The sequence below is a fragment of the Rhinolophus hipposideros genome (genome assembly GCF_964194185.1).
Source record: "Rhinolophus hipposideros genome assembly, chromosome: 12".
Classification (NCBI taxonomy): Eukaryota; Metazoa; Chordata; class Mammalia; order Chiroptera; family Rhinolophidae; genus Rhinolophus; species Rhinolophus hipposideros.
Genome location: NC_138058.1, coordinates 56,099,606 through 56,127,461, shown reverse-complemented (window position 1 = coordinate 56,127,461; position 27,856 = coordinate 56,099,606). Strand labels below are relative to the sequence as shown.

Sequence of the window (27,856 nt, the reverse complement as noted above, 5' to 3'; positions counted from 1 at the left end):
ATTATTTTCCTTTTATTTCCTTCTCATATTACATTAGGGCATTCATTTAATCATGGATATACAAAGATTATATTCAATAATTCATTCATTTGAAAAATATTTATTAAGCACCTACTTATGTTCTAATCACTATTCTAAGCATTTTGGATACATCAGTGAACAAAACAAATATCCTGACTAACAAAACTGTAATACATATGTAAAATATGTAGTTTGTTAGAAGAAAAAGTAGTGGAAGGTAAAGTGTATTGGGAAATGCTGAAAGGGTGCAATGTGTAAGATGCAAAATCTAATGGGGTGTTCAGTAGGCCTTATTGGGAAAGTGAAAGGTGAGCAAAGCCGTAAGGTAGGTGAGACAGTCAAGAGCAAAAAGGGCAAAAGCCTTATGCTAAGCACATACATGGCATTATTGAGGAACCGTACAGAACTCAGTGTGTCCACACTATCCTCAATATTTCTTACATCTTTATATTGTAATAACTTCATTTTAAGGCTGTTTGAAAACTAGACTGTAAGTTCTATGAAATCAGAAACCATGTTTTCTTGTTATTGTCAATACTTCACATGGTATCAGACACACAGTAGATAGCCATTAACCATTTGCTATATGAAGGAAATAAGTGATGAAAGAAACAGAAAACTGTTCTTAGGTAACTGATAACTAAACCTCAGAACAGTAAGAAGCAGAAGTGAGAAAATAATTAAAAGACAACATCATAAATCCAAAAGAAAAGTGAGTAAATTAAAATCCAGACAAAATCCCAAAGGTAAAAGTATTAAGCCATAATTAGATTTAAAGTAACAAGACAAATTTAAATTCTCCTAACTAAATTTGCATTCATTCTATTTGGCTTTTAATAAAATATATCATATGATATAATCTACCTATAGTTTCAGATCCAGATTCCTTACTAAAATGTTTTAACTACTATAGTCTAAATGTTCCTGTACTAAAACGTGCATTAAGCTTTTCGCACAGTGGTAAAGTTGATTTTAACACATCACAGACTTAAAGGTTGACAGAATTTAAAGACAAGTTAGAGACCATCTACTATAAGTCTCTCATCTTACAGATGACAAATCAAGGACTAGAAAATTGAAATGATCTGTCAAAGGTCAGAGCAAGTTAGTGATATATCTGCTAGGTTTAACATTCTATTTATTAGTAGATACCAAAATGATTTATATGACTTTTTAAATATTAAAAGAACTACTATGACTACCATACTACTTCAGGGAAAATGACAGGATCAATGTCTACTGTATTCCTGGGCAAGATAAGAATAAAATCATATTTTAAAATTCCATATTTAAAACAACAAATTGAAATTCCATTTAAGAAAAATCTAAATGGCCAAAAATAGAATTAAATAATAAAAACTAAAAATTTGCTCTAGTTGTTTCTGCTTAACAGTAACTAATGGCATTAGTATCCTGTTGTCCCTAAAAATAACACACTCCCCCAAATAGTACCTAAAAGCTGTCTCTAACTATATTAAGTAGTCTCATTAATCAAATAAAATTAAGATGAAGGAAATGTCTACTAATAGAACCGGGATTATTTTTATAATCAATATTCATATGATTACAAACGATATTTTGTACATTTAGTTGAAGAGGAGGGAAAGAATTATTAGTCCATTGTATATTTCAACATATTAAGTCTTGAATCACTAATCTGAAATTAAAGGAAAAAACCTTAGAGCATTAAAACCCCACACCTGAGAGACTTACCATTTTATCTAGATGTTCAATGGATCTATAAATCTCCCCCTGGGATTCATCATAGTAACTGTAACGGAACCTTTGACCTTGAAACAAATATCATGTACAAAATAAAATAGGGAAAAATTAGAAGCTAAAAAGAAAGCAAGCGCTTACCAAATAATTTCAGTTCTCATGGAAGGCAAGGCACAGCTTAAGCCTCTGAGAGAATCATTCCCAAGAGCCCTTATACATAAAAATAAAAGGCACATTTGGGAAGGTAATAAAGAAATGATATGTCACCAGTGCTTTATGATGTTAAAAACTATTTCAAATTGTAAAACCTTAAAGTCATGAGCAATACAAGACTAAGGAAACAAAACAGCTTAAAAGTTAGAAGCATTGTTAAACATATTATATCAGTCTATAATGGAGAGTAAACCCAGAGAATATGATGTAAGAAAATTTGGTTTAAGGAAACTGTCTCAATGTTACAAATCAATGAAAGCTTAGCTTTTGTTGCACAAATGCAAAGATTTGATCTCTATTACAGAAAAAAAATGTATGTATAGATCAGAGATACATGTGGCTTCTGTGATTTCTATGACCTCAAAAAATTTTATCTCATCTTTGCAAAACTTTCTGCTTGGAAAAGGATCAATACAAGTGCCTTAAAATAAGATTCACAAAAGATAAATAGTCCTACTGTGACAATAAACTCTCAATAAGGATACAAGCACAGAACATTCAATGTTTAACTGTTCTCCAAAGAACAGAGAGGGTAAAATGGAAGAAACTCAAAAAGAAGACAGAAAACAAAAGATTCAGGAAATAAATTTTGCTTCCTACTATAGTCATAGGAAAACCAACAGTTAAACATATTCATAACTCATTGTGGATTGTAATTGAATTGATTATGCTGCATTTCACATACATCTAAACTTTTCTTTCAGCAATGCCTTTATTTCCAAGAATTCACTACTTTTACATTTCCTTATTTTAAAAAATTCACCAAAATGCTTTCCTAAAGGTATTATAGTACAACAATCACATATGCACATACTATATGTCTTGTGGATCATATATAGTTCACATATCCAATTATTACCCTCACACCTGAGGAGATGGGTTTCTCTGGCTGGATAAACATGATTTTTAAATTTTCTGTTTATCTTACTAAAAAATATCACCTTCTAAATAAGAAGCGGTGCAAAATTATAAAACTCTTTTGATGTCTTTTTGGAAAAGCCACATATCACAGTTCTTAACACTTCATTTCCTTGTTCATGATGATCATCTTTGGCGGCCACCCTACTACAATATTCGTATTTCCTTAACTGTCATTTTAACTTTTCACATACACTAATACATACAATTACTCAATGTGGCAGTTCTTATTTTCCCCCCCAAGAACCATTATTAAATCAATATTGCAACGTACAATTCATGATATCCTAGAATCAAGTAATAGAGTTCTGAGACAATTATCTGCCTTCTTAATATAAAAACCTTTTTTGGTAAACACTGACATCCATTACAGTCCTTGCAGTAAAAAAATTCTTAAACAGTGACAATTCATCCCTCAGTGGTCTTACATTAAATAATTCATCAGACATTTCTTTCAAAATTTAGGGTTAGGTATAGATTCGTTTGTCTTTAACGAATTTATGTACTTACTCCTATCTAATAATGAGAACTATATAATTGACCCCAGTTTTCCTATTTTCAAGGTGACTATCTTCTAGAAGGCTCAAAGCCAAATCTAAAGTCCGTCACAATAATTTATTGATTCAAATCATTGATATTAAATTTCTACTTCAATTTCAAAGTTCTTTTGATAAAAGCTGCCCAAAATCTTTAAATGAACAATTAAATGAATAATCTCAGACAAAAAAAATTCTGACTCAATGTCAACATAATAAGAAATCAAGATAAATATTCTTTAAACCTGAACTGTGTCAGACATATTCTAATGCATTCTCTTTTTCTTCCTTTGGGAGATAACTGTTAGTTTTAGTGTCAATGATCCCTGTGACTAGGACATAACTGTCTTTTCTGAAGACTGCTACTCTCAGGAGCAGAGAAAAATGTATGTACTTTGTGACTGCCATTTGTTACTCAAAAGTTATTTTTGCTTACTTCCAAGTTCAGAGCTCCTGTTTCAAATGGCTGACTCAACTGTAAGTAAAAAGTGTAACTATATTTTAAAATGCTGTCATGTTCATAAGCATCATTTTCAATGTAAGTTTCACTGAAAAACTACTTCTGAAAAGTATATAGAATGTCCGAAACTTTAAAATACTAAACAGACAATTGATTTAATAAGCTAAAATGCATAGAAAGTCAACGAGCTAATGCTTAATGTTTTGCTATTTTTTGCTACTCTCTAGTAGCCACTTTGTATTTAGTAGCTAAGGAACTGAGTAGAAATATTTGATGAGCACTAAAGAATCTATCAGTTAAGCTAAATCTTACTATGTACAGCAAAGTCTGAAAAAAATCTCACTTATAATAGCTCCAACTGTTTCACAATAATTTTTTTAATTGCACAAATATTTAAATTACCTGAGTAATTCATTCTGACCAATATAAATACACAAAACACCTAATCTGAAAGAAATAACTGCCACCATCCTAGCCTATGTGTATGTATGTATGTATGTGTATGCATATATGGACTTAAACACACACACAACTTTAGTTAAACGCCACTTGGAATTTGAGCTCAAAAGATCTTTTTTGTTTCTAATTACTAAAAAAAAAAACGAGTTTTTCAAGATTTTATTTAATAAGGAATAACACTATTATTGACACTATGTATGACAACACTAGCACGATACCCTGATCATAAAGGCCCCTTTAAATATTTATTGTTGATTTAAAATGTTATGATTTCATGTACCTCATGAGCAGATATGTTTTGTTTTACAATATTTCTAACATTCAAGAAAGCTTATGAACCTAACTTGAACAAATACAGTTGCTTATACACCTGGACAACTAGACTTGCGTGTACTTTTATAAATATGAATAAAGCATATCGCATAGTAAGAGAAAATTACTTACCTGAAACTTATCCTTTCAGAAGGTACACTGGGAAAATGGATTCTTTGAGCCCCTGTTTCAACTCCAAGTATGAGCTTTCTAGCTTTAAGAGCCACTGACACTGCCCCTAGGGACAGCACAAGCTTTGGAACTCCCCTAGTGAGTATGTCAGAAGTTTCTTCAGGTGCCTTCCCTCAGTTCTTTTCAAATTCAAAAGATGAGAGGAAAAATAACCCAAGAAAAAAATCCTGTAAAGCAGAAACCTTACTCTTTGAGGGAAGGAGGGTAGCTCATTTGTGAATCCATTCCAGAGCACGCTTTCTGAGAAAAAGAAATACAGGTAAGTAATTTTCCCATCTCCAAAGGTGACTGGTGATTAATGAGTGGATTCACAGAGTGTGGAGAATAAGCTCCAGGGATGTCTTTTTAACACACAACAATCAACTAATGAGGACAAACATAACAATGAATGGTACAAGAACCAACACTACTTTTTAAGTACCTCAAAACAAAGAGTAAAAAAAAATATTAAATACCTCAACATTAAGCTATACACTGGATTGTGGAAACAAACAATGAGCTTAGAAAGTTGATCTATAAAGCCCCCAAAAGATCAGTCAACAAGACAGACTTTCAGACATATGTCCAGTAAAAATTGTACTGTTAGACATTCACTTAATCACTTTATGTCTATATATTGAAATGTTTTCAAATACTTTAGAAACCTGACAACAACCTGTGAGATAGATTACTAGGCCATTCTGTATTAAGAACCTACACTGGGGACATTCATAACTGAAATCGCTATCAAAGAAAAAAATGAATTTCATAAAAGAAATGTTATCTAAGTAGCATCAAATAAGGTAACCATTTTTATAAGCAAAACATTATAGTCCTTTCATTCTGAAGTCTTAGTTACGTAAAAGTATTAGCCTTCTCACAAACTTGCGAAAGATCAAAAACCTTAAATATGTGAAATCAAAAATGTACTAACAGTTGAGAAGAAAAATATCAAACCTAGGATAAGACATATTTCAGGAATTAGCTAACTTATGCTCAAACCAATTTAAATATTTAGAAAATAGTCATACTCTCATACCCAAGAGACTAACAGCAGAAAGGAAGAAGAGTACGCACGAATAATCACTTGTTAATGTATATTAAACAAAAAATCTGAATAGTAAAAGATATATTAAAATATTTAGAGGAATACCACTTTTTAAAGCTGGCACATATTTATGAAAAAGAAATTATATAAATCTAGACAAAAGTAAGTTTATAGATAAAATCTAAAATTGCTGAAGAGACAGTAGTAAAACTTCTTTATATTTTAACAAAATATAATTTATCACTAACGATTACCAAGTAAATTTATGGAAATTGATTTGTACTTAAAACCACCATAAAAGAAGAATTAAATAACAGCATGAATTCACTTTTAAAGAATCAAGTTCTGTTAGATCCAGTTTCACTTAGAAACTTCTTAAAAGTTAACTGAAAATTATGTTAATGAAAGCTGTTAATCTAAATTTGGAAATGTAAATTTCAGGGAGGTCAGGAAAACACAAATATTAACAGAAAATATGGAAAAGAGCAAAAATGAAACTTAGGGAAATAGAATGAAAATTCTACTATTTAGAAAAACTACAGACAAAATTCTCTTGGATGGAGCCATCCTATGGGATGTAGAGCTTGGTAAGTATACAAAGTGTGGAGACACCATTACTTACCCATAGTAAAAAACAAACAAACCAAATACTAGCAGCAAATGTCCTTTCACTTATGCCACTCTTCCTGATTATAATAGGAAGGATGAAAAGAGGTGGGATCATTATAAGTGTTACCAGGGAAACATCATCCTACTGGGCTATGTAATGATAAAAGGTAGGAACTGAAATGCAGGGTTTGGGGGGTGGGGTGGGGGGACAAATTCAATTGAGTGGAAGGAAGAAGGGCGTAATAGACTCTAGATTCCCAACCCTCCCTTAGCTTGCTTCACCCAAAAAGAAAACTTGGGAATATTTCAGCCTTTATACTTTTTATCTCTGTAATATCTCTCTCAAATCTAAATAAAAAGTTAAATGGGATCTGCAAGATGAACATCTTTAAAGAAAAATACACTTAAAAGAAAAAAAGAAAATCATCTGTATAATGGACATTGGCTAACAAATAAGGTCAACAAAGCAAAATCCTTCCAACTACATATAGGTCTCCCAGCTATTTCCATCACTCAAGTTTCTCTATTTTTCACAGAAGCTGGACAATCTATAAAGAGAAGCAATGACTAGAAATGAAAAATGTCATCACTGCCAATACTATAATGTACTACTATTCAACAGAAACCAAAATAATTCCACTGTATATATCTGAGTAATTTGTCAACTATACCATAATCAGTCAAGTGATTTTTCTTCAAAAACCAGCTATTTAGAAATGTGGAGTATGTTAAGAGCCTAACTCAATGAAACTTTTAAGGTCTCTGAATAGTTAAGGAATTGAATCCTTCCTATAAAATAGTTGAGAAGTCAGTGTTATCATTACTTCAGTATGGTAAAAACTGTCCAGTATCTTTAAAAAAAAAAAAAAAGTAAGAAGAAGCCACTAAGTACTATCTTCATGAGAAAAAGCTAGATTTTGGAGATGGGAATATAGCACTCATTAATTTAGGAAACATGACTAATGCCACTCAAGCATGAATTTGAGAAATTCATGCTTAATTGCTAAGTAAAGAAAGTTTAACCCATAGGTAGCCAATGATTCATATTACTTCAGTAGGCATGTAAAACAGAAAATAAATCTTACAAGAATGACAGTTACTATTATGACTGTAGAAAGAAGACTACCAATTTTGGAATAGTATCCATGCAACATTTTCAACTTACCCCAAACCTCCATCAAATTTCCTAATAAGAATTATTACAGTGCTTTCTATAAGTACAAAGTAAGCACTTATTGAATATTGTTAGTGAGAACGACACTAAAAAAAAATAGTTGAAAAAGTTCTACTAGTTAACCATCAAACGTAAATATGTTTTCGTCTCTGGATAATTCCCATAGCTAACATTTATCAGCCTTTGGAAATTTTGAGTTCTTTTTTGTAATTATCACGAGGAAATTCTAGCTTAAAATTTAAATACCAAAATTTTCAAGAAATCAGGAGAGCAAATGACCTAAATAATTTTCTGAGAATCTAGGTAGAATGTAAAACAAAATTCATGTTTCTCTCTCAACATTGTACTTAAACATAGTAGTGAACAAGGGTTTGTTTACTTTAGAATTCATTAACGAGGTATAAAGGATGACTACACAGAAAAGAGCAATAATATTAAGGTGTCCACTAATGTTTTATGTGGATTTATGTTGTGCTTGCACGTGGTGCCAACCTAGAAGGAGAGCCTAGACTCTAAAGCACAGTATCAGGAGAATCAATTATTTAAATCATAGAGTGATTTAAAGTCATTCATAAGAGCCTTAAAAGTGAAGAGGGAGGGGGCAGCACATGCTTCAAGAATTATTAATTTCTAAAACATTATTAACAAGGAAGATTCACAATACTAAGAAAAATAGCCTTTTTCAATATGAGACACCTTAGTTTTTAAGATCAACTATTACTAAACTTCAGAATTTCTAAGAACTCTTTTTAAGCATCGACCTAGCCCTCAGATCTAAGTAATATACTATATCCATAAAAAGTAACTTCTGCCAAAGGTAGCCAACTAACCAATAGAACTTGTTATTTAAGAACCCTGAGGGCCTGTTCCGAAGTTTGGCAAGGTAAGAGAGCTTCCTATACACTCTAAACCAAGGCTTTAAAGCTCAGAACCATTGACAATTTGGGCAGGATAATTCTTTGATGTGGGGGCTTTCCTGTGCATTATAGGATGCTTATTTAGAAGCTTCCCTGGACTCTATTCACTAGATGCCAATAGCATCCCCACCTCCCCCCCTACCTCTGTTGCAATGATCAAAAATGTCTCCAGGCTTTTTCAAATGCCCTCCTGGGAGGATAATCAGCCCCAGCTGGGAAATGAGTGCCTTCAACAAAAATATTTGTCTGTACCATTAGGGAAGATGGATCTCGGGGCCACTCATAGCACGACTTAAAAGAAGAAAATACCAGCCTAAATAGGTCAGATAAATGTTGAATCAACTCTGGCAATCAATGGGTAAGACATGAAAACCCAGGGCTCCCTTTATCTCACTCAGGATGTTTTTCTGGCCATTCTAGCACTTGTACCATAAAAATTATGGTTTTGTGTCTTACGTTTTTCTCTATAATCAAATAAATAATTGAATAGTGAACAGATATTGGCATCCTTAAACCAATGAATACATGAGCCTAAGAGATGTCCTAAAAGGAATATGATTCAGAAATGTTCCAGAACCATAAATGACAGCAAATTTTACCCAGAGAATTTGAGAAACAAAATTTACTAAGAGACATCCACCAATGCCTCACTTCCTTTGGCTCTATTCACTGTGAAGCTTCCTTATTCTTTTAATTCACGATAACAGAAATCATTTAAGAGTCCTCATGAGTCTTATGAACCACTACCAACGAAGACTATAGTGCTAACAGCCAATATGTTACAATCTTTGAAGGGCAGCTCTAAATTGATGGCAACTATGGGCAAAAATTAAGTATTAAAGAAAAACAGGAAAAGAAAAAAGACTAATTACAAAACAGGAAATGTGGAAAAGGACTACTATAGCACACAGTGCGCTTCTATGTTCTAAAGAAGAAAAATTGTTTTATCCACCAAAAAAAAACAACTTCAGGGAATCTACCACACAACTCTACCTGGAAATGGGGTTAAAGGATCTTAACTCCCACTAATGCAAGTGTCTAAGCAAGGATGCCCTCACAGTGTGAATCCAATTATACCAGTCGCCTTTGGAAATGTATCCATAATCCACTATTACAATCTGATCCTTTTCAAATGGCCAAAAGACTTTTTTATTTATTTAATATTGCTGCTAAAAGTAAAACTTTCCAAGGAAAGTGATAAAGAACTGAAAATCAGAGCTTAGAATGAAAAGATACCTTTAACCACAGTATATAATATCTACCATGATATGTTAAAATCTAGAACTTACCCCAATGGCAGAAATCAGAAGAAACCACAAACAGATTACTAGGATCCGCTAGATATTTACTGAAGAGTTTTCCGAATTCCTGTTCTTTTGACTCACTCAGAGCTCCAACCAGTACAGGAATAATGGTAAACTCATCCTTATGGCTTAAAAAAAAAGAAAAAAAAAAGTCACTTAAGAAGTATAAGAATAAAAGTAGTTTTCAATGTGTTTGCACTAAAAAGTGGAGCATTTATTAATAGTGGTAAGGATAATACACATGATGTTGAATTCTTGAAATCTATAAATAAATGTTTAAAGAAGACCATTTAAAAATATGAGGTACAGAATATCAAAATATCTATTTAAGTTACAGAAATATACAATACTTCTTTAGGTAAACAAAGCTATTTTAATACCAGGTATAATAATATCCTCAAAAATAAAAATAAGCCCATCAGACCATCACCAAGTCTTCTGAATTACCCACCAAAGCTACAATCATCTGCCCAATCCTTCTGCAATTTTAAAAGAACATTAAACTTCCTCACCTATTTTGATCCTATCCTGTTTATAATACCACCATTTCTGGCACTTGTTCTATAAACCTGCCAACTAAGACCTTCAACACTTAATACTGGCTTCCATAAGATTCACCAACTTACACCTACGCTAATAAACAGATACAGGACAGTCTGAAGACACAACTCAAATTTCACTGGCATCTAGGGTGAACATAGAATTCAAGGAAGTAGACATTAATTTCCAGCAGCAAGAAAAAGACACAAGGCCCACCCAAAATGTTTATAGCATAGTCACAAGTCCCTTTTTCATTCTACAGATTGACAGATCTATAGAAAAGGAACAGAGCAGATTAATAAAGAGTAACTATGATGGGCTATAGAAATAGACAATTATCCAAAACCTTTTAAAATTTTCATTGTAGTAAAATTTTACTTACATATATTCATTATTTATATTCTAAATGATCCCAGATTTGGACTTTTACAAGCGCGAATCATGTTTGTCTGACTTGTTCTGAACAGGACTTAAGGGAAAAAATTACCATTATAATAAATGCTTTTTAATATGATAATCTGACACTTAACTGATGTAGGACAAACAAAATTCATAAAGGGGTTTTAAAAATACGAAATTTAAGTATTCCCAAAATAAATGTTAGCCCAGCTTCATAAAGCTAAATTCAGGGCACCCAAGCGCCTCCCCCATCAAGACCCCCTTACCCTTGTCAATTGCGAAATAAACAGATCATACAGATCTCCAGTCCCTCTGCAATGCAGGGGCTTCTTGGGCAGAATCTGCATCTATGGAGTAAGAAAAAAAGAGGAAGCTGGCAGAGGAAGCTGCCATGGGATATCTCTTTCTCTGACTCTTATCAATTTGCTTAACAACTGCATGAATGAATAGGGGCTCTTCAATAAGTTAAGAGTGATTATCATTTGAGAGAAAAGAATTTGAGCTCTAGTAAAAATTCAAGAAGATTGTTATGAACTGTTCTAACTTCAAGTACTACCTACATAAATAAATACACTAGGATCACCAAAGAGTTTGCAAGTAATTATGACCCGGTAGGAAAGCAGTTATATAGAGAGTATAAAACACAAGAAGTCAGAAGAAATGGATTCAAGTACTTTCTCTACCACATACAAATGTTGAAAGCATGGGTAAGTCACTAATCTATTTCCTTATCTGTAAAATGATCATAATTACAATACCTATTTCATAAAACTGTTACAAAGTCAGGAATACTATAGGAAAAGTACTCTGTCAACAACAGTTGGCTCACTCTGAAGAAACGACACGTCTACTCCCCACAAGAGCCACCAAACCATTCAATGAACCTCAGTTTGAGCTTGTAAACCTATCTATACAGAAGTAAAAGTCTCACACTACTTTGAAATCAAAGCTTTGATTCAAGATTCATCCATTTACCTCTCTTTGTCATTTCTCTTTTAAAACAATTACTTGTTGTTCTCTATCCCCATAAAGCATGAATTAGAGAAAAGAACATTTGCTTTGAATGTAATGTTCCTAGGTTTTGGAATCCAATTTGTGAAGTTGGTCTTCCCTAGTGAGAATACAAAATCTCGCCCTCAAATAACAATTATAAAACTGGGTAAACAGTCAAAAACAACTAACTTGTGCTCCAGAAATCAACCAAAGGCATAAAAATATGAGGAGAGTTGATTCATGAAAAATTACTGAACTACTTGGGAAGAACAGTGGAAGTCTGGCATCTGACCAGGAGCTGCCTCCACCCCCTCCTTCACTCCACCACACGGTAGTTCCGGCAAGGTAAGGTTGGTTCTGAAAACCAGGTGCTTTGCTGCTGAAGGGAGCTGACTTTAATTTGGACAAGACAGCAGAATACCCAGAAGGGTATTCTGAAGGGAGCTGACTTTAATTTGGACAAGACAGCAGAACACCCAGAAGGAAACAGAAAAGCCTGCAACTCTCGCAGCCTGAGATTACTGTACCAGTTGAGGCAAGTCACAAACCTGAGAACTTCCTGGAAATTTAATAGAGATAGCTTTTGGAAAAGAGAGAGCCACAAAGAAACCTAATACAGTTACATTTTCTGTGGAGAAGATTGATGCCCTCCACACATCCCTGGCTGACTAGGAGGCATCCCATATGTGCAGGGGAGACCCATAAGTTCCCGAATTCCCCAAGAATGCCAGCTAATTGGGAAAGTGTGAGCATGCACAAGGAACAGTAGAGGCCTGAGAGAGACCAAGGTCTCACACATCCCTGGCTGACTTGAAAGCTGCAGGAACGCACAGAGAGATCAGAGAAGACCCAACAGAAATAAAGAAGGCAAACGTGAACACAGCCCGAACTTTGAACGTGCTCCCCAAAACACAAACAACCTACCAGCAGAGGATGAAAGCCTTACTGGCTGGAGGTGTTCAAGCACAACCTCCAACCAACCATTAGCTAAGCACTAAGCAATGCAGACAGGGGTAAACTCTAGAAAGCCAAAGTAAAAAATGTCAATAAGAATTTTCAAAAAGCTGAGGATATACATCAGTAGCTGCACACTGTGGGAGACAGATTCTGCATTTAGAATCTACAAAAGTTACGTTTTAAAAAAAGGAATAAATAAATGAAAGAAACCACCACCACCATCACTGGAAAAATTAATAAAATCAGAATCGAGTTGTTATAATATACTATGTAAAAACTCTAGTTGCAAGAAAAAAATTATGAGCCAAAAAAAGAAACAGGAAAGTGTGACCCATTATCAGGAAAAAATAAATAAATAAAAGTAGCCAGTAGAAGCTGCATCTAAGTGGGACCAGATATTGGATTTAGCAAAGATTTCAAAAACAGTTATTATAAATATGTTCAAAGAAATGAAGGAAACATATATAGGTATATATATGAATGATGACAATGACTAGACTATTAACAAAGAAATGCAAATTATTAAAAAGAACCAAATGGAAATTTTAGAGTTAAAAGTATAGCTGAAATGGAAGTCACCAGATGGTCTGAAGAGCAGATTCGGTATTACATAAAGAATCAGAAAAATTAAGATAAAATAAATTATCTAAGCTGAAGAACAGAGAAAAAAATGGAAGAAAAATGAACAGAGCATTAGAGACTTGTAAACAACATCAAATATACCAGGATGCGTAAAATGGGAGTCCCAGAAAAGGTACAGTATAAATATTAGAATTAAAAGAAAACTTTCCACATTTCATGAAAAACATTCATCTACAGATCCAAGAAATTCAGCAATCCAACTAGGATAAACACAAAGAGCTCCCCACCTCGACACATCATAATGAAACTGATGTAAACCAAGGCCGAGGAGGAAATCTTGAATGCAGCAAAAGAAAAATGACTCATTACTTACAGGATCGTCTTTTCAACAAATGGTACTGGAATAACTGCAAATCCATATAAAAAAAGGTGAACTAAGACCTTCACCTCATACCATATACACAAAAAAAACCTCATATTGTATCACAGACATAATAAGAGCTAAAATGGAAACAATTCTAGAACAGGGGTCAGGAAACATCTTTTGAAACAGGCCATAAAGGGAATATTTTAGGTTTCTGAGCCATACAATCTCTGTATCAACTATTCAGCTGTCACCACAAAGAGAAAGCAGCCACAGATAACATATGAATGAATGAGGGTGGTTATGTTCCACTAAAACATTTATAATAACAAGCTGTGGTGGGACTGACGAGGTCTGCACATCGAAGGCTGTGGATTCCTGTTCAAGAAGATAAAATCTTTGTGACCCTGGATTAGATAAAGATTTCTTAAATATGACACCAAAAGCAGGATCCATACAACAACAAAAAAAAGATAAACTGAATTCATCAAAAACTTTTGCTCTTCAACAGACATCATTAAGAAAATGAAAAAGACAAGTTATACAATGGGAGAAAAATCTTTGGGAATCATATATATGAATAAAGAACTTGTAGCCAGAATATATAAAATCTCTTACAAACTCAGTAAAAAGACAAATTATCAAATTAAAACTAGTGCAAAATACATTAGTAGACATTTCATAAAAGAAGATACACAAATGACTAATAATCACATGAAAAGTTGCTCAATAACATGAGTCATTGGAGAGATGCAAATTAATACCAAAATGAGGTTACACTACACATCTACCAGAATGGTTATAAGCAAAAAGATTGATAACAGGTTTTGGCCAGAATGTGGAGAAACCCTCATGCATTGCTCCTGGAATATAAAATCATACCATCACTTTGGAAAACAGTTTGGCAGTTTCTGAAACAGTTAAATAGATTTATCATATGACTGAGCAATTCCATTACTACGGTAAGTACCTGTTCAAGAGAAATGAAAACATACTATGTTCAGATAAAGAATTGTGTAAGACTGTTTATAACATTATTCCTAATAGCCCAAAATGGAAATGACCTAAATGTGCATCATCTGGTAAATGAATAAGCAAAATGTGATGTATTCATATAATGGAATAACTTAATTAATATTTGGTAATAAAAAGGAATGAACTATCAATACATGCTACAACATGGATGAACCTCAAAAACAGTGTGCTAAGTGAAAAAGGAGACACAAAAGACTACATCTTGTATGACCCTATTTATATAAAATTTCCAGAAAACGCAAATCTATAGAGACAGAAAGCAGATAAATGGTTGGCTTATGTTAAGAGTGGGAGCAAGAATTTGCCCTCAACTGGATACAAGGTTTCTTTTTGGGTGATGAAAATGTTCTAAAACTAAATTGAGAGTGGTTGCACAACTCTATAAATTTACTCAATATCACTGAGTTGTACTCATCTGTAGGTGAACTTTATAGGATGTAAATCATGCTTCAATAGAAGTTTTTTTGTGTGTGTGTTTTTCAAAAAGGAGAAAATCCACCTTTGCGGCTTGCAAGCTGTGCAAAAGTCACTTAAAACTACAGCAGGTTACTTAAAACTATCCTAAGCCTCAATTTTGTCATCAGTAAAAACAGAGTTAATAATATTTACAAGGCTCTTGTGAGCACTTTAGTAACATAAAGTTTTATCCCTTCTTTTTCTGTCCTATTCCTTATACCACATGCATAAAATTAATACACCTAAGATGTGTAACAGACTAAAAAGAATTGAAATCCCAGAATCAATAGTACTCTTTTTAAAAACAAACAGTACCACCGTATCACAAATGCTCCTAATAGCAGAGCATGGAAAATCTAAATTCTAATGTAAAAATTCTAATATAAAAATGTGAATTCTACAGTTAGTATAGTTACTGTTAATTCTAGTTAATACTATATCGCATATTTAAAAGTTGATTAGATCTCAAAGTCCTCACCACAAGAAAAACAAATGTGAATTCTAATTTAAATATTCTAAGTGATAAGAAAATAACTGTCAGTGTTTCTACTTAATTAGTGGTATATAATTAATTGAAATCTTAAAACTGATGACATTTTAAACCATATAAAGTGCCTTATACAAATAGTTATTTGCTAATTCTTCCTCTGGAATTAATTTGGATATTTATCCCCTGAACAGCATTAATGAATATGAGAATTTTCTTATCTATACCAATTCTTCCAAATTCCTAAAGATTTATGAAGCAGTCCAGAGCTTCTCATGGTGAGAATCTAAAAAATCATAACTAAGCCAGTCAGAAGGAAAATTCTGCTTATGCCTAAAGGTGCTGAAGCTTTATTGTTACCCGTAATACCACTGTATGATCTATTCACCATTCCTCTTCTAGACAGAAAACATTCATAGGGAAAAAAGATTTAACTTCAACACAACCAAAAATACACAAATAACCCTAAGTATAAAAGTCACAAAAGAAGAACACATTTGAAAATTGCACAGTAAAAGACATATTGCCATTAATCCCCCTCAAAATACCCACCCCCTCACTTCAAACACACTTATCCCATCGTTCTTGCCACTTTCTGAAGCAGTTCTGGAAGTCCTCTTTCATGAGTGTCTTTAGATGCGCTGTCATGGCTGCCTCGATGTCCTGAATAGATTCAAAATGTTTACCTTTCATGGTCATTTTGGGGAATAGCCAAAAGTCACACGGTGCCAGGTCCGATGAATAAGGTGGATAAGGACACACCTTAATGTTTTTGACAGAAATCGCCATACCAAAAGTGATGTGTGACACAAAGCCTTTCCCACTGTGATCAAAAAATACGGTGAATGCTGCTGCCGAGTGCCATCCAATGGAAAGGCAGAGATCTTTAATACGGGAAGTGGTGCATCGAAACTTAGTAACAGTGTGTGACAAGTTTCAACTTTTTTGGCGCAGTCAGTTGGGTGTGAGCTATGGCTGACAGGAGGGTGTTTTAAAGTGTGCTTTAAATCATCCTCCATCGTGACAACGCTCTGTGTCACACACCACTTCTGGTATGGCAATTCTTGTCAAATAAAAACATTAGTGTGTCCTCATCTACCTTATTCACTGGATATGGCACCGTGCGACTTCTAGCTCTTCCCCAAATTCAAAATGACCATGAAAAGTAAACGTTTTGAATCGATTCAGGACATCAAGGCAGCCACCACAGCTCAACTAAAGACACTCATGAAAGAGGACTTCCAGAACTGTTTCAGAAAGTGGCAAGAACGTTGGGATATTCGAATTGAGGGGGAGTATTTTGAGGGGGGTCAATGACAATGTGTCTTTTACTGTAATAATTTTTTTAAATTTTTTCCATTCACCATATTTTGTGATCACACCTCATATGTCCAGAGATGAGCCATTCCACTCTGTTAAAGACAGAGTGGCAGTCTTACTTTTTTCTCCAACTGTTTCTAATATTTGAACACCTTGATTGAGACCACAATCGGAAAGCAAAATCTTAATATCTAGTACAAACCTTAGATATACTAATAGGAGTCAGGATGGCATGTAAGTGAGTCAAAAATTCAGGAAGTTGCACTAGCTACTTGGAATATAGGAACGGGTACTCTGCAAGAGAGTTAACACAGTAGGATTGCTGCACAATCTTTAGAAGGGCTTGCTTTCAGACTGTCCTTGGCTAACATCTGGGAACTTGGCTTTTATAATATTCTTTTATGTTGATTAAGGGTGTTTTACCCACTTGGGACACTGTACCAGCTTGCCCAGATGGTTTATAAACATTGTGATTATGGCTAACACCTGTTTTCCTTTAGGGAGTCTGGAATTTCAGTAGCTGTGGCTAGTTACGCAAGCAGAGAGTGCCTACATGACCATCCCCCAATAAAAATCCTGTATTTTGAATCTTAAAGCAGGCTTGCCTGGCCAGAAACATTACACACGTTACACTCCTGGAGGAAGCATGTTCTATTCAGCCCACCTCAATGGGAAGGGGGAATGTTGGAAGAATTCACCTGTATTACTTCGTATTCTGCCTAATGTGTCTTTTTCCTTTGCTGGTCCTGTTGTGTGTCATATCTTTCCTAATAAACCATAGTCATAAATACAACTGTGAATCATCCTAGTGAGTCTTCAAATGTGAGACTGCTTGTGGAACCCTCGAAACAGGTGGAGCCCTATAAGGAAGAATTTCTCTCGTTTTATTCCTCTTGATCAAATTTACCTTCAGACCACAGTGACATGCATACAGAGTTTATGAAGAACACTCTTCACTGTGAGAAAAAAGAACAAACTAAAGAGATCCAAAAAACATCAGGCAGAGCCAAAGAACTGGGGAAGGGGGAGGAGAGAGAGAAAAGGGGCAACGTAAACTAGCAGTCAATGACAACTAAATTTAACATTTAAATTGTTAAAAATCTTTACTGTTTAATCCACTAAGTGAATCTAATGAGATTCCCAAAATTAATTTCAAAGGTTGTATCTTTCTAAATTTCCATTCCAACAGGAATACCGATAAGGAAGATTTTACAAGGGCAGGCATATCTCTGATACTCGAAAGCTATACTAAACTCTGTTCTGTAAACTCAACCATTTGAAGCAAAACAAACAAACAAAATATCATAAATTGGCCAAGTTTGTTGAGAATCAGAGAGAAATTCCATTATTTTGTTAGAAATGTCAACATTTCCATATCCTATGTTCCTTTGAACTTACACCTATTTCTGGCTTTACCTTCTCTGATAATGGCATACTATCAGGTCTTAAACTTTTGCATTCTCTTAAAATCATCTTACCCCCCACCCCCACATAAGCATTAACCAACTTCTGTTGATTCTAACTTTTAAATGTGTGCCGTAATCGGCTCACTTTGCTACCCCATCCACCATTACCTTATTTGTAAGCACCATGATTTTCTTACTAAACTACTTGTATCAATCTCTCCCAACTCTAATCCATCCTTCACAGTACCATCACACCATCAAGGAATAATATTCTTGGTCAAGTTCTAATCATCTCCCTCCCTCCTTTGCTGAAGAACTTTCACTAGGTCTATACCGATCATGGAATAAAATACAAATATCCTAAAATGACATTCAGTGCCCTCCATAATCTGGTCCCAACATACTGTTTCTACTTTCTAATCCTGCCCCTCCTACTCCATGTCTCTTCAGGTCACCTACTTAAAATGCCTCCAGCCCCAGGTTGATATCATATTATGTGTGAAAAGTTGGATAAGGTATGAGATAACAGGAAGTGGTAGAACCAATATCCAACTAAACATTCATATATATTGAAAAACATTTTCTAACTATTCAGGAAACACAAAAACATCTACGGACAGACCTCAGTTATTACCCAAGCCTTTTGCAACTCCCACCAGGTTATGTCAAACCGTTTTCTGTTCTTAAAACAAGCCCTGGGCTTTCCTACTCCTCATACATTGTGTTTACAGTACTACCTTTCCCACAAAACCCTTCTGCCCCAGCTGTAAAAACTACAGCCATCTTCAAAGTCCACTCAATTGAAGCTGTCTCTGCGTTCGTACATCCCTTTTTTCTGCTCCCATAAATTCTTCAATTGCACTTACTGCATTTTGAATTATACTACATTTATTTATATACATTTCTTATTGCTCCTACAAGGCTGTATGCTAAAGAAACACACAATGGATGCTTATTTTTCTATTCCCCATTATTCCATGCACATAGATTAGTATAATTAGGTAGCACTATAACATTTGAAATATTCAGATTAATATTTTTTTTTTAAATTTTAGAGTAAATGTCATCTTAAAAACAATCAAATTTTTACATAAATTAAGTAGTAAAACTTAAGGGGGGGAAATTTCCATTTGGGGGCCAAAATGAGTTTTATTTACTAGCTTACTTAATTACTCCCTGTATATAAAATATATTACTGTTAATTTCTTATTAAAAAAAAAAACAGAAAAGAAATCTCTTATGTATTCCTGAGGCGATGGTAAAAGTAAAGGGAAAAAAATCTTTTCCCAACCTAAAATAGCAAGTTTTAAATAACAAAGCCAGAGCTATAAACTGATAAAAAGTCCTTCCCAGAGAAGGAAAATGATGTAGGTCAGAAACTCAGATCTATATAACATAAAGAAAGCATGTTAGAAAAGGAATAAATGAAGGTAGGATAACATCTTTATTTTTTTTCTTATTCTTTATTGATCTAATAGGTAACAATTCACTCAAAATAATAACAGCAACAATGTGTTTGATAATTAAGCTTATGAATGATGGCAATATTATAAGGGACAAGGAGGAGAAATTGGGAATACAGTGCTATAAGGTATTCATACTGTGAGGCAGTACGGTGCTATTTAAAAGTACACTTACATTAGTTGAAATGTACATTGCAAACTTTAGGGCAACCACAAAAACGTAAAGAAGAAGGAAGAAGAAGAAGTCAAGAACAAAAAGAAAAAGAACAAGAAGAAGGAGAATTACTATTACTATTATTATTATTATTATTATTATTATTATTATTATCATCATTATTTTAGGATATGAAAAAAACTGGAATCACATAAAGTGCTCAAGTAAACCAGAGAAAAAAGAAAAACAAAGGAAGACAAAAAAGAAATAAAGAACAAGGGCAATGAATAGAAAACAGTAACACATATGGTAGATATTAATCCAACTATATCATTAATCTTTTAATAGATGAATGAATAAACTGTGATACATCCATAAAATGGAATATTATTCAGCTATAAAGAGAAATAAGCTACTAAACCATAAAAAGACATGAGATATCTTGAAAGTATATTACTAAGTTAAAGCAGCCAACCTGAAAAGGCTATATACTATATGATTCCGACTATATGACTGCCAAAAGTTAAAAGATCAGTGGTTACCTGCGACTGGGGAAGGGTGGAGTTGGGGAAAGAATGAATAGGTAGAACACAGGGGATTTTTAGAGCAGTGAAATTATTCTGTATGGTACTATAATGGTAGATACACGACATTAGGCATTTGGGGAAATCTATCACGAAGAGTAAACCATAATTAAACTATGAACTTCAGTTGATAATAATGTATCAATATTGGTTCATCAATTTTAACAAATGTATCATTTAATACAAGATGTTAAGAATAGGAAAAATGTTTAGTTAACAGTATTTGATACCATACAAAAGCATCTGATAGTATTCTCACTCAGGGAACTAAAAAATATAATTGAATAACATAAGAATTACAAGACTTAGGTTCAACTGTCCATGTAAACTATGCAAAATAAAGATTTTTCAAAACAACAGTCTAAGTACTTTAAAAGTTATCAAATCCTAACCACAATGAATTAGTAAGATTGGCTACCTAAAGCAGAAGACAGAGCAAATTTAAATACATTGTACTGTGTTTTAAGTTGTCCATGTTCCAAAATATTAGCAGTAACAAAAAGCATATGGCTAAGAAGATAAAGGTATTTTTACAGTGCACATGAACAGTTTCACAGTGCCATATTTCTCAACAGAACACTTTCAAAGTTACTAACGCATCCTATTTACTCTGTACATTTTTCTGAACAAGTAGCAATGAAACTGGGGCAAAGACATTATTGTTCTGTATCTTGACTGTGGCATATATACAACTCAGCATTTGTAAATACACATAGAATTCTATGCCATAAAGAATGCATTTTACTGTATGTAAATTACCCAATAAATCAATTAAAAATTTAAACTGTAAACAAACAGTGAATCAGGATGATATAGAAAAAGAAGTAAAGGAGAAGAAGAGGTAATTCAACCGAGTGAAATGAAAAGAAAAAGGGAAGTTGGGATCCAGTGTTTGTTTTAATATTCCAAGTTTTTTTCAAGATAGATGGTTTCTACATGTCCCAACTGAACTCTCAAATACAATTATATGCAATAGTGAAAATGATGAATTTCTATGGTAAATATATGGAAAAAGGAAAAAATAAAGTACATAAGATATGATCTCTTTTTTGCATGTCTCAATTTATATAAATAAATACATGTAAGGATAAATCATATATATACAACTTATATATGCACTCATATATGTTAGTGTATACATAATAATTTTTACTGTCAGTAAAAACTGGTTGAGTGGACACAGGCTTTCACTATTCAGTCTGTACTTCTTGATGCTGTTTACCTTTTCAAACCATGAACATGTACTTTTTTAATGTCAGTAAGATTAGCTAAGCAAGGGGATTATGGGTCATTTTACGTTTTCTCTTTTATACTACCCATTTTTTTAAAAGTTCTAATGAATACGATTTTTAATCTGTTTAAAATAACACAAAATTTTAAATAATACCTTGGATAGCTTTTTTAAACCTGTAATAATTATTAATACTGAAAAATTAAGGAAAAAGTTATTTAAATGGTCAACTGATTAAAGTATTACATAGACACATACCAGAAAGTCTCATCGATACCTAATAAAAAGGAGAAAAAAATGACACGGAAATATGTTCATGATATGAAAAGCAGTTAATAAAAAGGAACATTTGTCCTCATTTTTGGAAAAATATGTAATAAAAGTATCAAAAATGGGAATATCATTATTAATTCATTCAACAATTAATTACTGAAATCCTTTTGTGTACCAGGTACTGTGCTGGGTACAGAAGATACAGAGTAGACCAGCTGCCTTCATATACTGAACAGATTAGGTAACTACCAGACAAGGGAAACAGACTTATATATAAGACTTATATATAAGACCCAAAGAACTATTAACTGCAGTGGTACGGTGGTAGGCTGTGTGCCAATATAATCACCAGAAATTCCTCCCACTCTGAATGCTCATGACACTCCTCCTTTCAAAAGTAGAGTCTATTTCTTTCTCCTCTTGAACGTAGTTTTGCAACTTGCTTTGATGAGCACTATATGGCATAAGTGATACTGTGCCCGTTCCAAGCCTAGCTAGTAAGAGATCTGAAAGTTTCTACTCTTGCTTTCTTGCTACCCTTTCTTGCCATGTCCTTCATGATAGTCCAAGGTTATCCTAGTTGGGAGAGACACCATGTAGAGAGAGAGAGACCTTGAAGTATGAGTGACAACAGGTAGAGAGGTAGCACCAAGATGAGAACTAATGTACCTCAGAAGACAACCAACATCCCAGCCCCAGACAGGAAGTGAGCGAACATCTTAGAGCATTCAGCCTAAGTCAATCTGCTTCAACTGGCAGGTGAAATGGATGAGCTATCACCACTCAGCCCTGACCAAATGTCTACCCCACAGAATCATAAACAAACAAATAAGCACATTGAGGTGATCTGTCACACTACAATAGATAACTGAGACCAAAAAATGGTACCTGACAGGGTACTGCTGTAACAGAAATCTAAAAGATACAGTATTGACTTTTGGGACACAGCGGCAGGCAGCAGCTGAAAGGGCAACAAGGAGTTTGGAAACTGGAAGAGCAGTAAGGAAACCACTATAGGAGGCTTGAAAAGGGTGACCCATATTATATATATACTGGCAGAAAATAATTAGTATCACTGTCACCAGAATAACTTAGAAGATTATAAAGATACCCAGTGAACCTGCAGATCTAGAGAAGATTTCCAGGCAACATATTCAAAGTGTCAAAGTCTTCTTTATAGCCAAGTATGATAAGAAGGTACAAAAGAAAAACATTAGCTAAAGAATTAAAAGCATAATTAAAAAGAAAAAAGTTGACCCTTGAACACAGGTTTGAAGTAAGTAAGCGGGTCCACTTATATGTGGATTGTTTTCAATAAATACATACAATGCTGTAAATGATATTTTCTTTCGTATGATTTCCTTAATAACATTTTTTCTATAGCTTACTTTATTGTAAGAATACAGTATATAATACATATAACATACAAAATATGTGTTAATTGTGTTATGCTTCTGGTCAATAGGTTAAGTTTGGGGGAGTCAAAAGTTATGTGCAGATTTTCGACGGTCCATGGGGTTGGCATCCCCAACCCCCATGTTGCTCAAGGGTCAACTGTATTTCTAAGGAGTTGATTGGCTGGAAAATAACTGTTTCTCATAACTAGCCTCTCTTCTGACAGCAAAATGTTGTCAAAGAAACAGCACGAGCACAAAGATCAAATCCAGAGTGCTGCCAATAAAACATGGGCTCACATCATCAACGCAAAAATGTATTTGTAAGATCCTTTGTTAACACCTCAGAAAGATTTAAGACAGTGCTTATATATTCTCAGGTAGACAAATGGGCTTCTAAGAAACTTAAGGGATCCTAACTTGTAATGTAAAGTAGAAAGAATCCTCTATCAGAAAGAAATGTAGATATGATTTTTGTCTAATAGAATGCACTTGTAATCTGATATACAGAAAACCCACAAAGTGTTTAATGGAGATTTTTTGTTTGGGGGGGTGAAAAACACTGTTCCAAACAAGAAAGAGGACTTTAGGTTTTTAAACTGTCACATACATGAAGCAGACTGAAACTGTTACTCAGGTACAAACAAGGCTCATTTCAGGGAGAAGAGACAAGAGCTCAAAGGACTCAGCCAAGAGCTGAGAAAAATATTGAATTATAAAAGCCACTACCAGAAGACAGAAACAAGCTGTAATCTAGGACATTCTCTGTTCCCTGGTTAGCTTTCAGAATTGCTTTGGACCAAAGACTGCTACATGCTTCCCATTCTTTCACTCTCTAATAGCAGTATCTGCTGTGGTTAACTATCTCTGTCTCAAAATTATACATTAAGTGTACGGGAGAGCAGGGGCTATAACTTGTCGTCTTAGTTAAGAGGTATCCAAATCAAGGAGAGCTGTAACCCAGGAGCTTCATCCACATGCAGATGTTAAGATAATGGACTTTGAACCTGAGGTCATAACTAGATGAGATTTCTGAGCATTTTAGGAGTGTGTACAACATGTTGGAGAGATGTGAACTGTCCACCCGAGGAAGAACTGTGATAGTCCATCTGCAAAGATGGCTGCCAACAATTCCATTATACACATGCTGCTCCTCCCATCAAGAGGTGGAACTGATTTCTCCTTCACTTAAATCTTGGCTGACATTGTGCTCTGCTTTGAAAAACAGAAAGCAGTGAAAATGATGCTGTGTAGTTTTAGGTCTAGGACATAAGAGGTTAAGAAACTTCTGCTTTGTTCTCTTGCTACCCTGAATCACCATGTATGGAAATCTAGACTATCCTTCTAGACAGAGGCCAAGAAGACAGAAAAGCCCTGTTTGATAAACAAACAGGCCACCTAAAACACAAATGAGGTGTCTCAAGTAGAAGCCAGCATTAAGTCTATCCTGGATGATCTAGCCCCATTCGAGCCACCTCTGTCAAACATCTTGGGGACCAGAGTAAGGTGTTCCCTGCCCAAATTCCTGACCCAAAAATTGTGAGCAATAAAATAGTTGTGATTTGAAGCTATAAGTTTTGGAGCAGTTTGTTACCCAGCAATGGACAACTGATACAGGCAGTGAGTGCAGCAAAGGCTACAAAAGAAAGTACTGGGCACTTTCTGAGTCAATATTAGGGATGCTAATGTAATCTACAAGATAGGGAAGGTCTTCTTGAGAAGTGTTATATTTAACAGTGGTTATTTAACACTATCTAACCAGGGGTAATTATGAAACAGAAATTTTGTTTGTTGGTTTCAAGTTTTCTAAATTTTCCACAAGGTACATGTATTACTTTTGAAATAACAAAAATGCCACTTTGTTAAAACGTCCTTAAGGATATTGCTGGCAGCTTGTTGGTTCTATTGTTTTGAAATTTATTAAGTCTAAATTGCATATTTTCTAATGACAAAATATGCAAACATTTCAGCCAATAACGAAGTTTTCTATTATCCTATGTAGTTGAAAAACAGAATGTTCTGATTATACTAACATTCCAAGAAATAAACATTATATATAGGCTTAACAATTTCTGAAGAATTAGAATGTATTAAACCACAATTAACCTAAAATTATACTGCTTATAATATCACACTTATTTTTGGACACTCCTCCAGATTTACGTAGCTCTTCACAGTTGTCATTGTGAACAAATATGGATAGCTAAGACTGAGAGAAGTAAATAGTACTTTGATAAGAGAATTATAGAAGTGATCCAAAAAGACTAATAATGGACTAAAACCAACAAGAAAAAATTAAACAGAAGTAATTGAGGAGACATACATTTAGGGTTAAGAAGAAATCAACCACAAAAGTATAAGAGGAGAAAATAATCCAGCTTAACAGTATGAAAAAACCTTGGGTTTTAGCTGACCACAGTATATTAGCCACACAGAAAATGTTAATGCAATCTCGAACTTCATTAATGTAATTAACTAACAAATATTTACTGAGAACCTAAAAAGTACCACATTCTTTACTAAAAGAATACAGTTATGAGATCCAAAGAAGGAATAATCTCACCATATTTAGAACTAGCCAAACCTAAATAGAATATTATGTCCATAGTAAGGAAATGGTTCAAAAAAATGAGAGAAATGCAACCTACAAAAGGAAGACTATCTAATTTGAACAACTGCCCTAAAAGAAAACAGAAAGCTTTTAAAACAATTCTTTTCGTTTGACCAAAATAAATGAATGACTACTGTGTGACTGGCATTGTGTAGGCACTGACGTGTACATGGAGAACAAAACAGAGATGGTCCCTGTGCTTACTCTGCTTACAGTCTGCTGAGCACCCGATCACTGGAGCACCTTGAGCAGATACCTAATAAGTACCCTGTCAAGCATATTATACAAAAGATTCACGTACTTTGTGTAAGGCTGAAATAAATGATCTCCAGTGTTACTCCCAAATCTAAAATTTTATTATTACTTACAGCACCATACAATAAAAGAATGTAATTGTTATTTTGAGATAAATGTCTAATGAGTAAAATAACAAGCAAATGAACACACACACACACACACACACACACACACACACGCAGGCAGTGTGGGTTTTTTTAATATTTCCATCTAATATAACAACCAGGTCAATTCATATGGTCAGCCTTCATAGGCAAACTACTCAAAAACAACTTTGATCCACGGTAAGAAAATCCAACCTCAAATTTTTATTTCATTTCAAATAAAAAATTTTTTTAATCTCCTTACTCTATGATTAGCTTACCCTAGTTAAAATAATTCCAAAGAAATTAATATCTATGATTTCTCTGGGATTTCTTATATTAATCAATATACCTTTCCATGGCTTTAGCTGTATAAGGCAAATGCATTTCAATACTGTGTTCATCTTCATCTGTCTGCAGAGACATGCGTTCAAACATTCCTGTCTTCCATAGTTCTCCGTAAACTAAAGAGATTTCAAAATATAGTAAAACAAATATATTAATGTATATCCTTATCCTGTGAGACTCCACCCAATAACACAAAACTACATGCTTTGGCAAGAGACAGACGCACCACATAATATTCTCCTTCATTTTTCCTCTATTTTTATTTTTATTTTTTTTAAAAACTAGCTTTTTACATACCAGACAAAACAATAATACATGTAATAACTTACTTGGCATTTTTATATGTTACATAGTTATATAAAAAAATAATAATTTAAATGTTTCATCAGTTCCTTTCATTACCTCTAAAATCTAAGCGTTTCCTTAACTTTAAATCATCACACGCTAACAAAAGCATAGTTGATTAGAACTTCTACTGAAATACCTACTAGAAAAACTACTGGTCTACTTACTCATGAGGTTAATAATATGGTTTTTGAATTTTGTTTTGTTCTTTAATAAAATGAATAAGATTATTATCTCACACCTCAGGTTTCTGCCACAGTAAGAACAGAAAATTCCCACTAAGAATGCTATTTTCCTCAAAATTAAAAATAAAGCTTTGGGATAGACCAGAAAATAAATTCACTACTGTACCATGCCATAAATGATACTAAAATGATCTAGTAATTCAGACCCTTCTAATGAATTATACTTAAAATTGGATATTGTAAAGCAAGACAATGACGAAGTTTAATATATAAAAAATGATATGAGTATTGTCTTATCATAGAACTGAACCATCATTTTTACGACTACATCAAAGAATGGGTTTACAAATACCAAAGAAAGAACTACAAATGGTGCTGTGACTTTTTTCTACAAAATTATACCGGATTAAAAACCTTCCATTCCTTCACTGGCAGGCTATCCAAAACCAACATTTTCTGGATGTCCCAACAAGGTTTCAAAACTAAGT

The 27,856-nt window shown here is 33.8% G+C and overlaps 1 protein-coding gene across 1 annotated transcript in view; it reads right to left on the bottom strand.

The window, feature by feature from the left end:
* Positions 1-27,856, bottom strand: part of MEMO1 (mediator of cell motility 1) — a 98,612-nt gene that overhangs the window by 13,548 nt on the left and 57,208 nt on the right. The window contains 3 exon segments of the mRNA XM_081068372.1: positions 1,735-1,811; positions 9,847-9,989; positions 26,843-26,954. Of these exon segments, the coding sequence (XP_080924498.1) occupies positions 1,735-1,811; positions 9,847-9,989; positions 26,843-26,954 (332 nt within the window).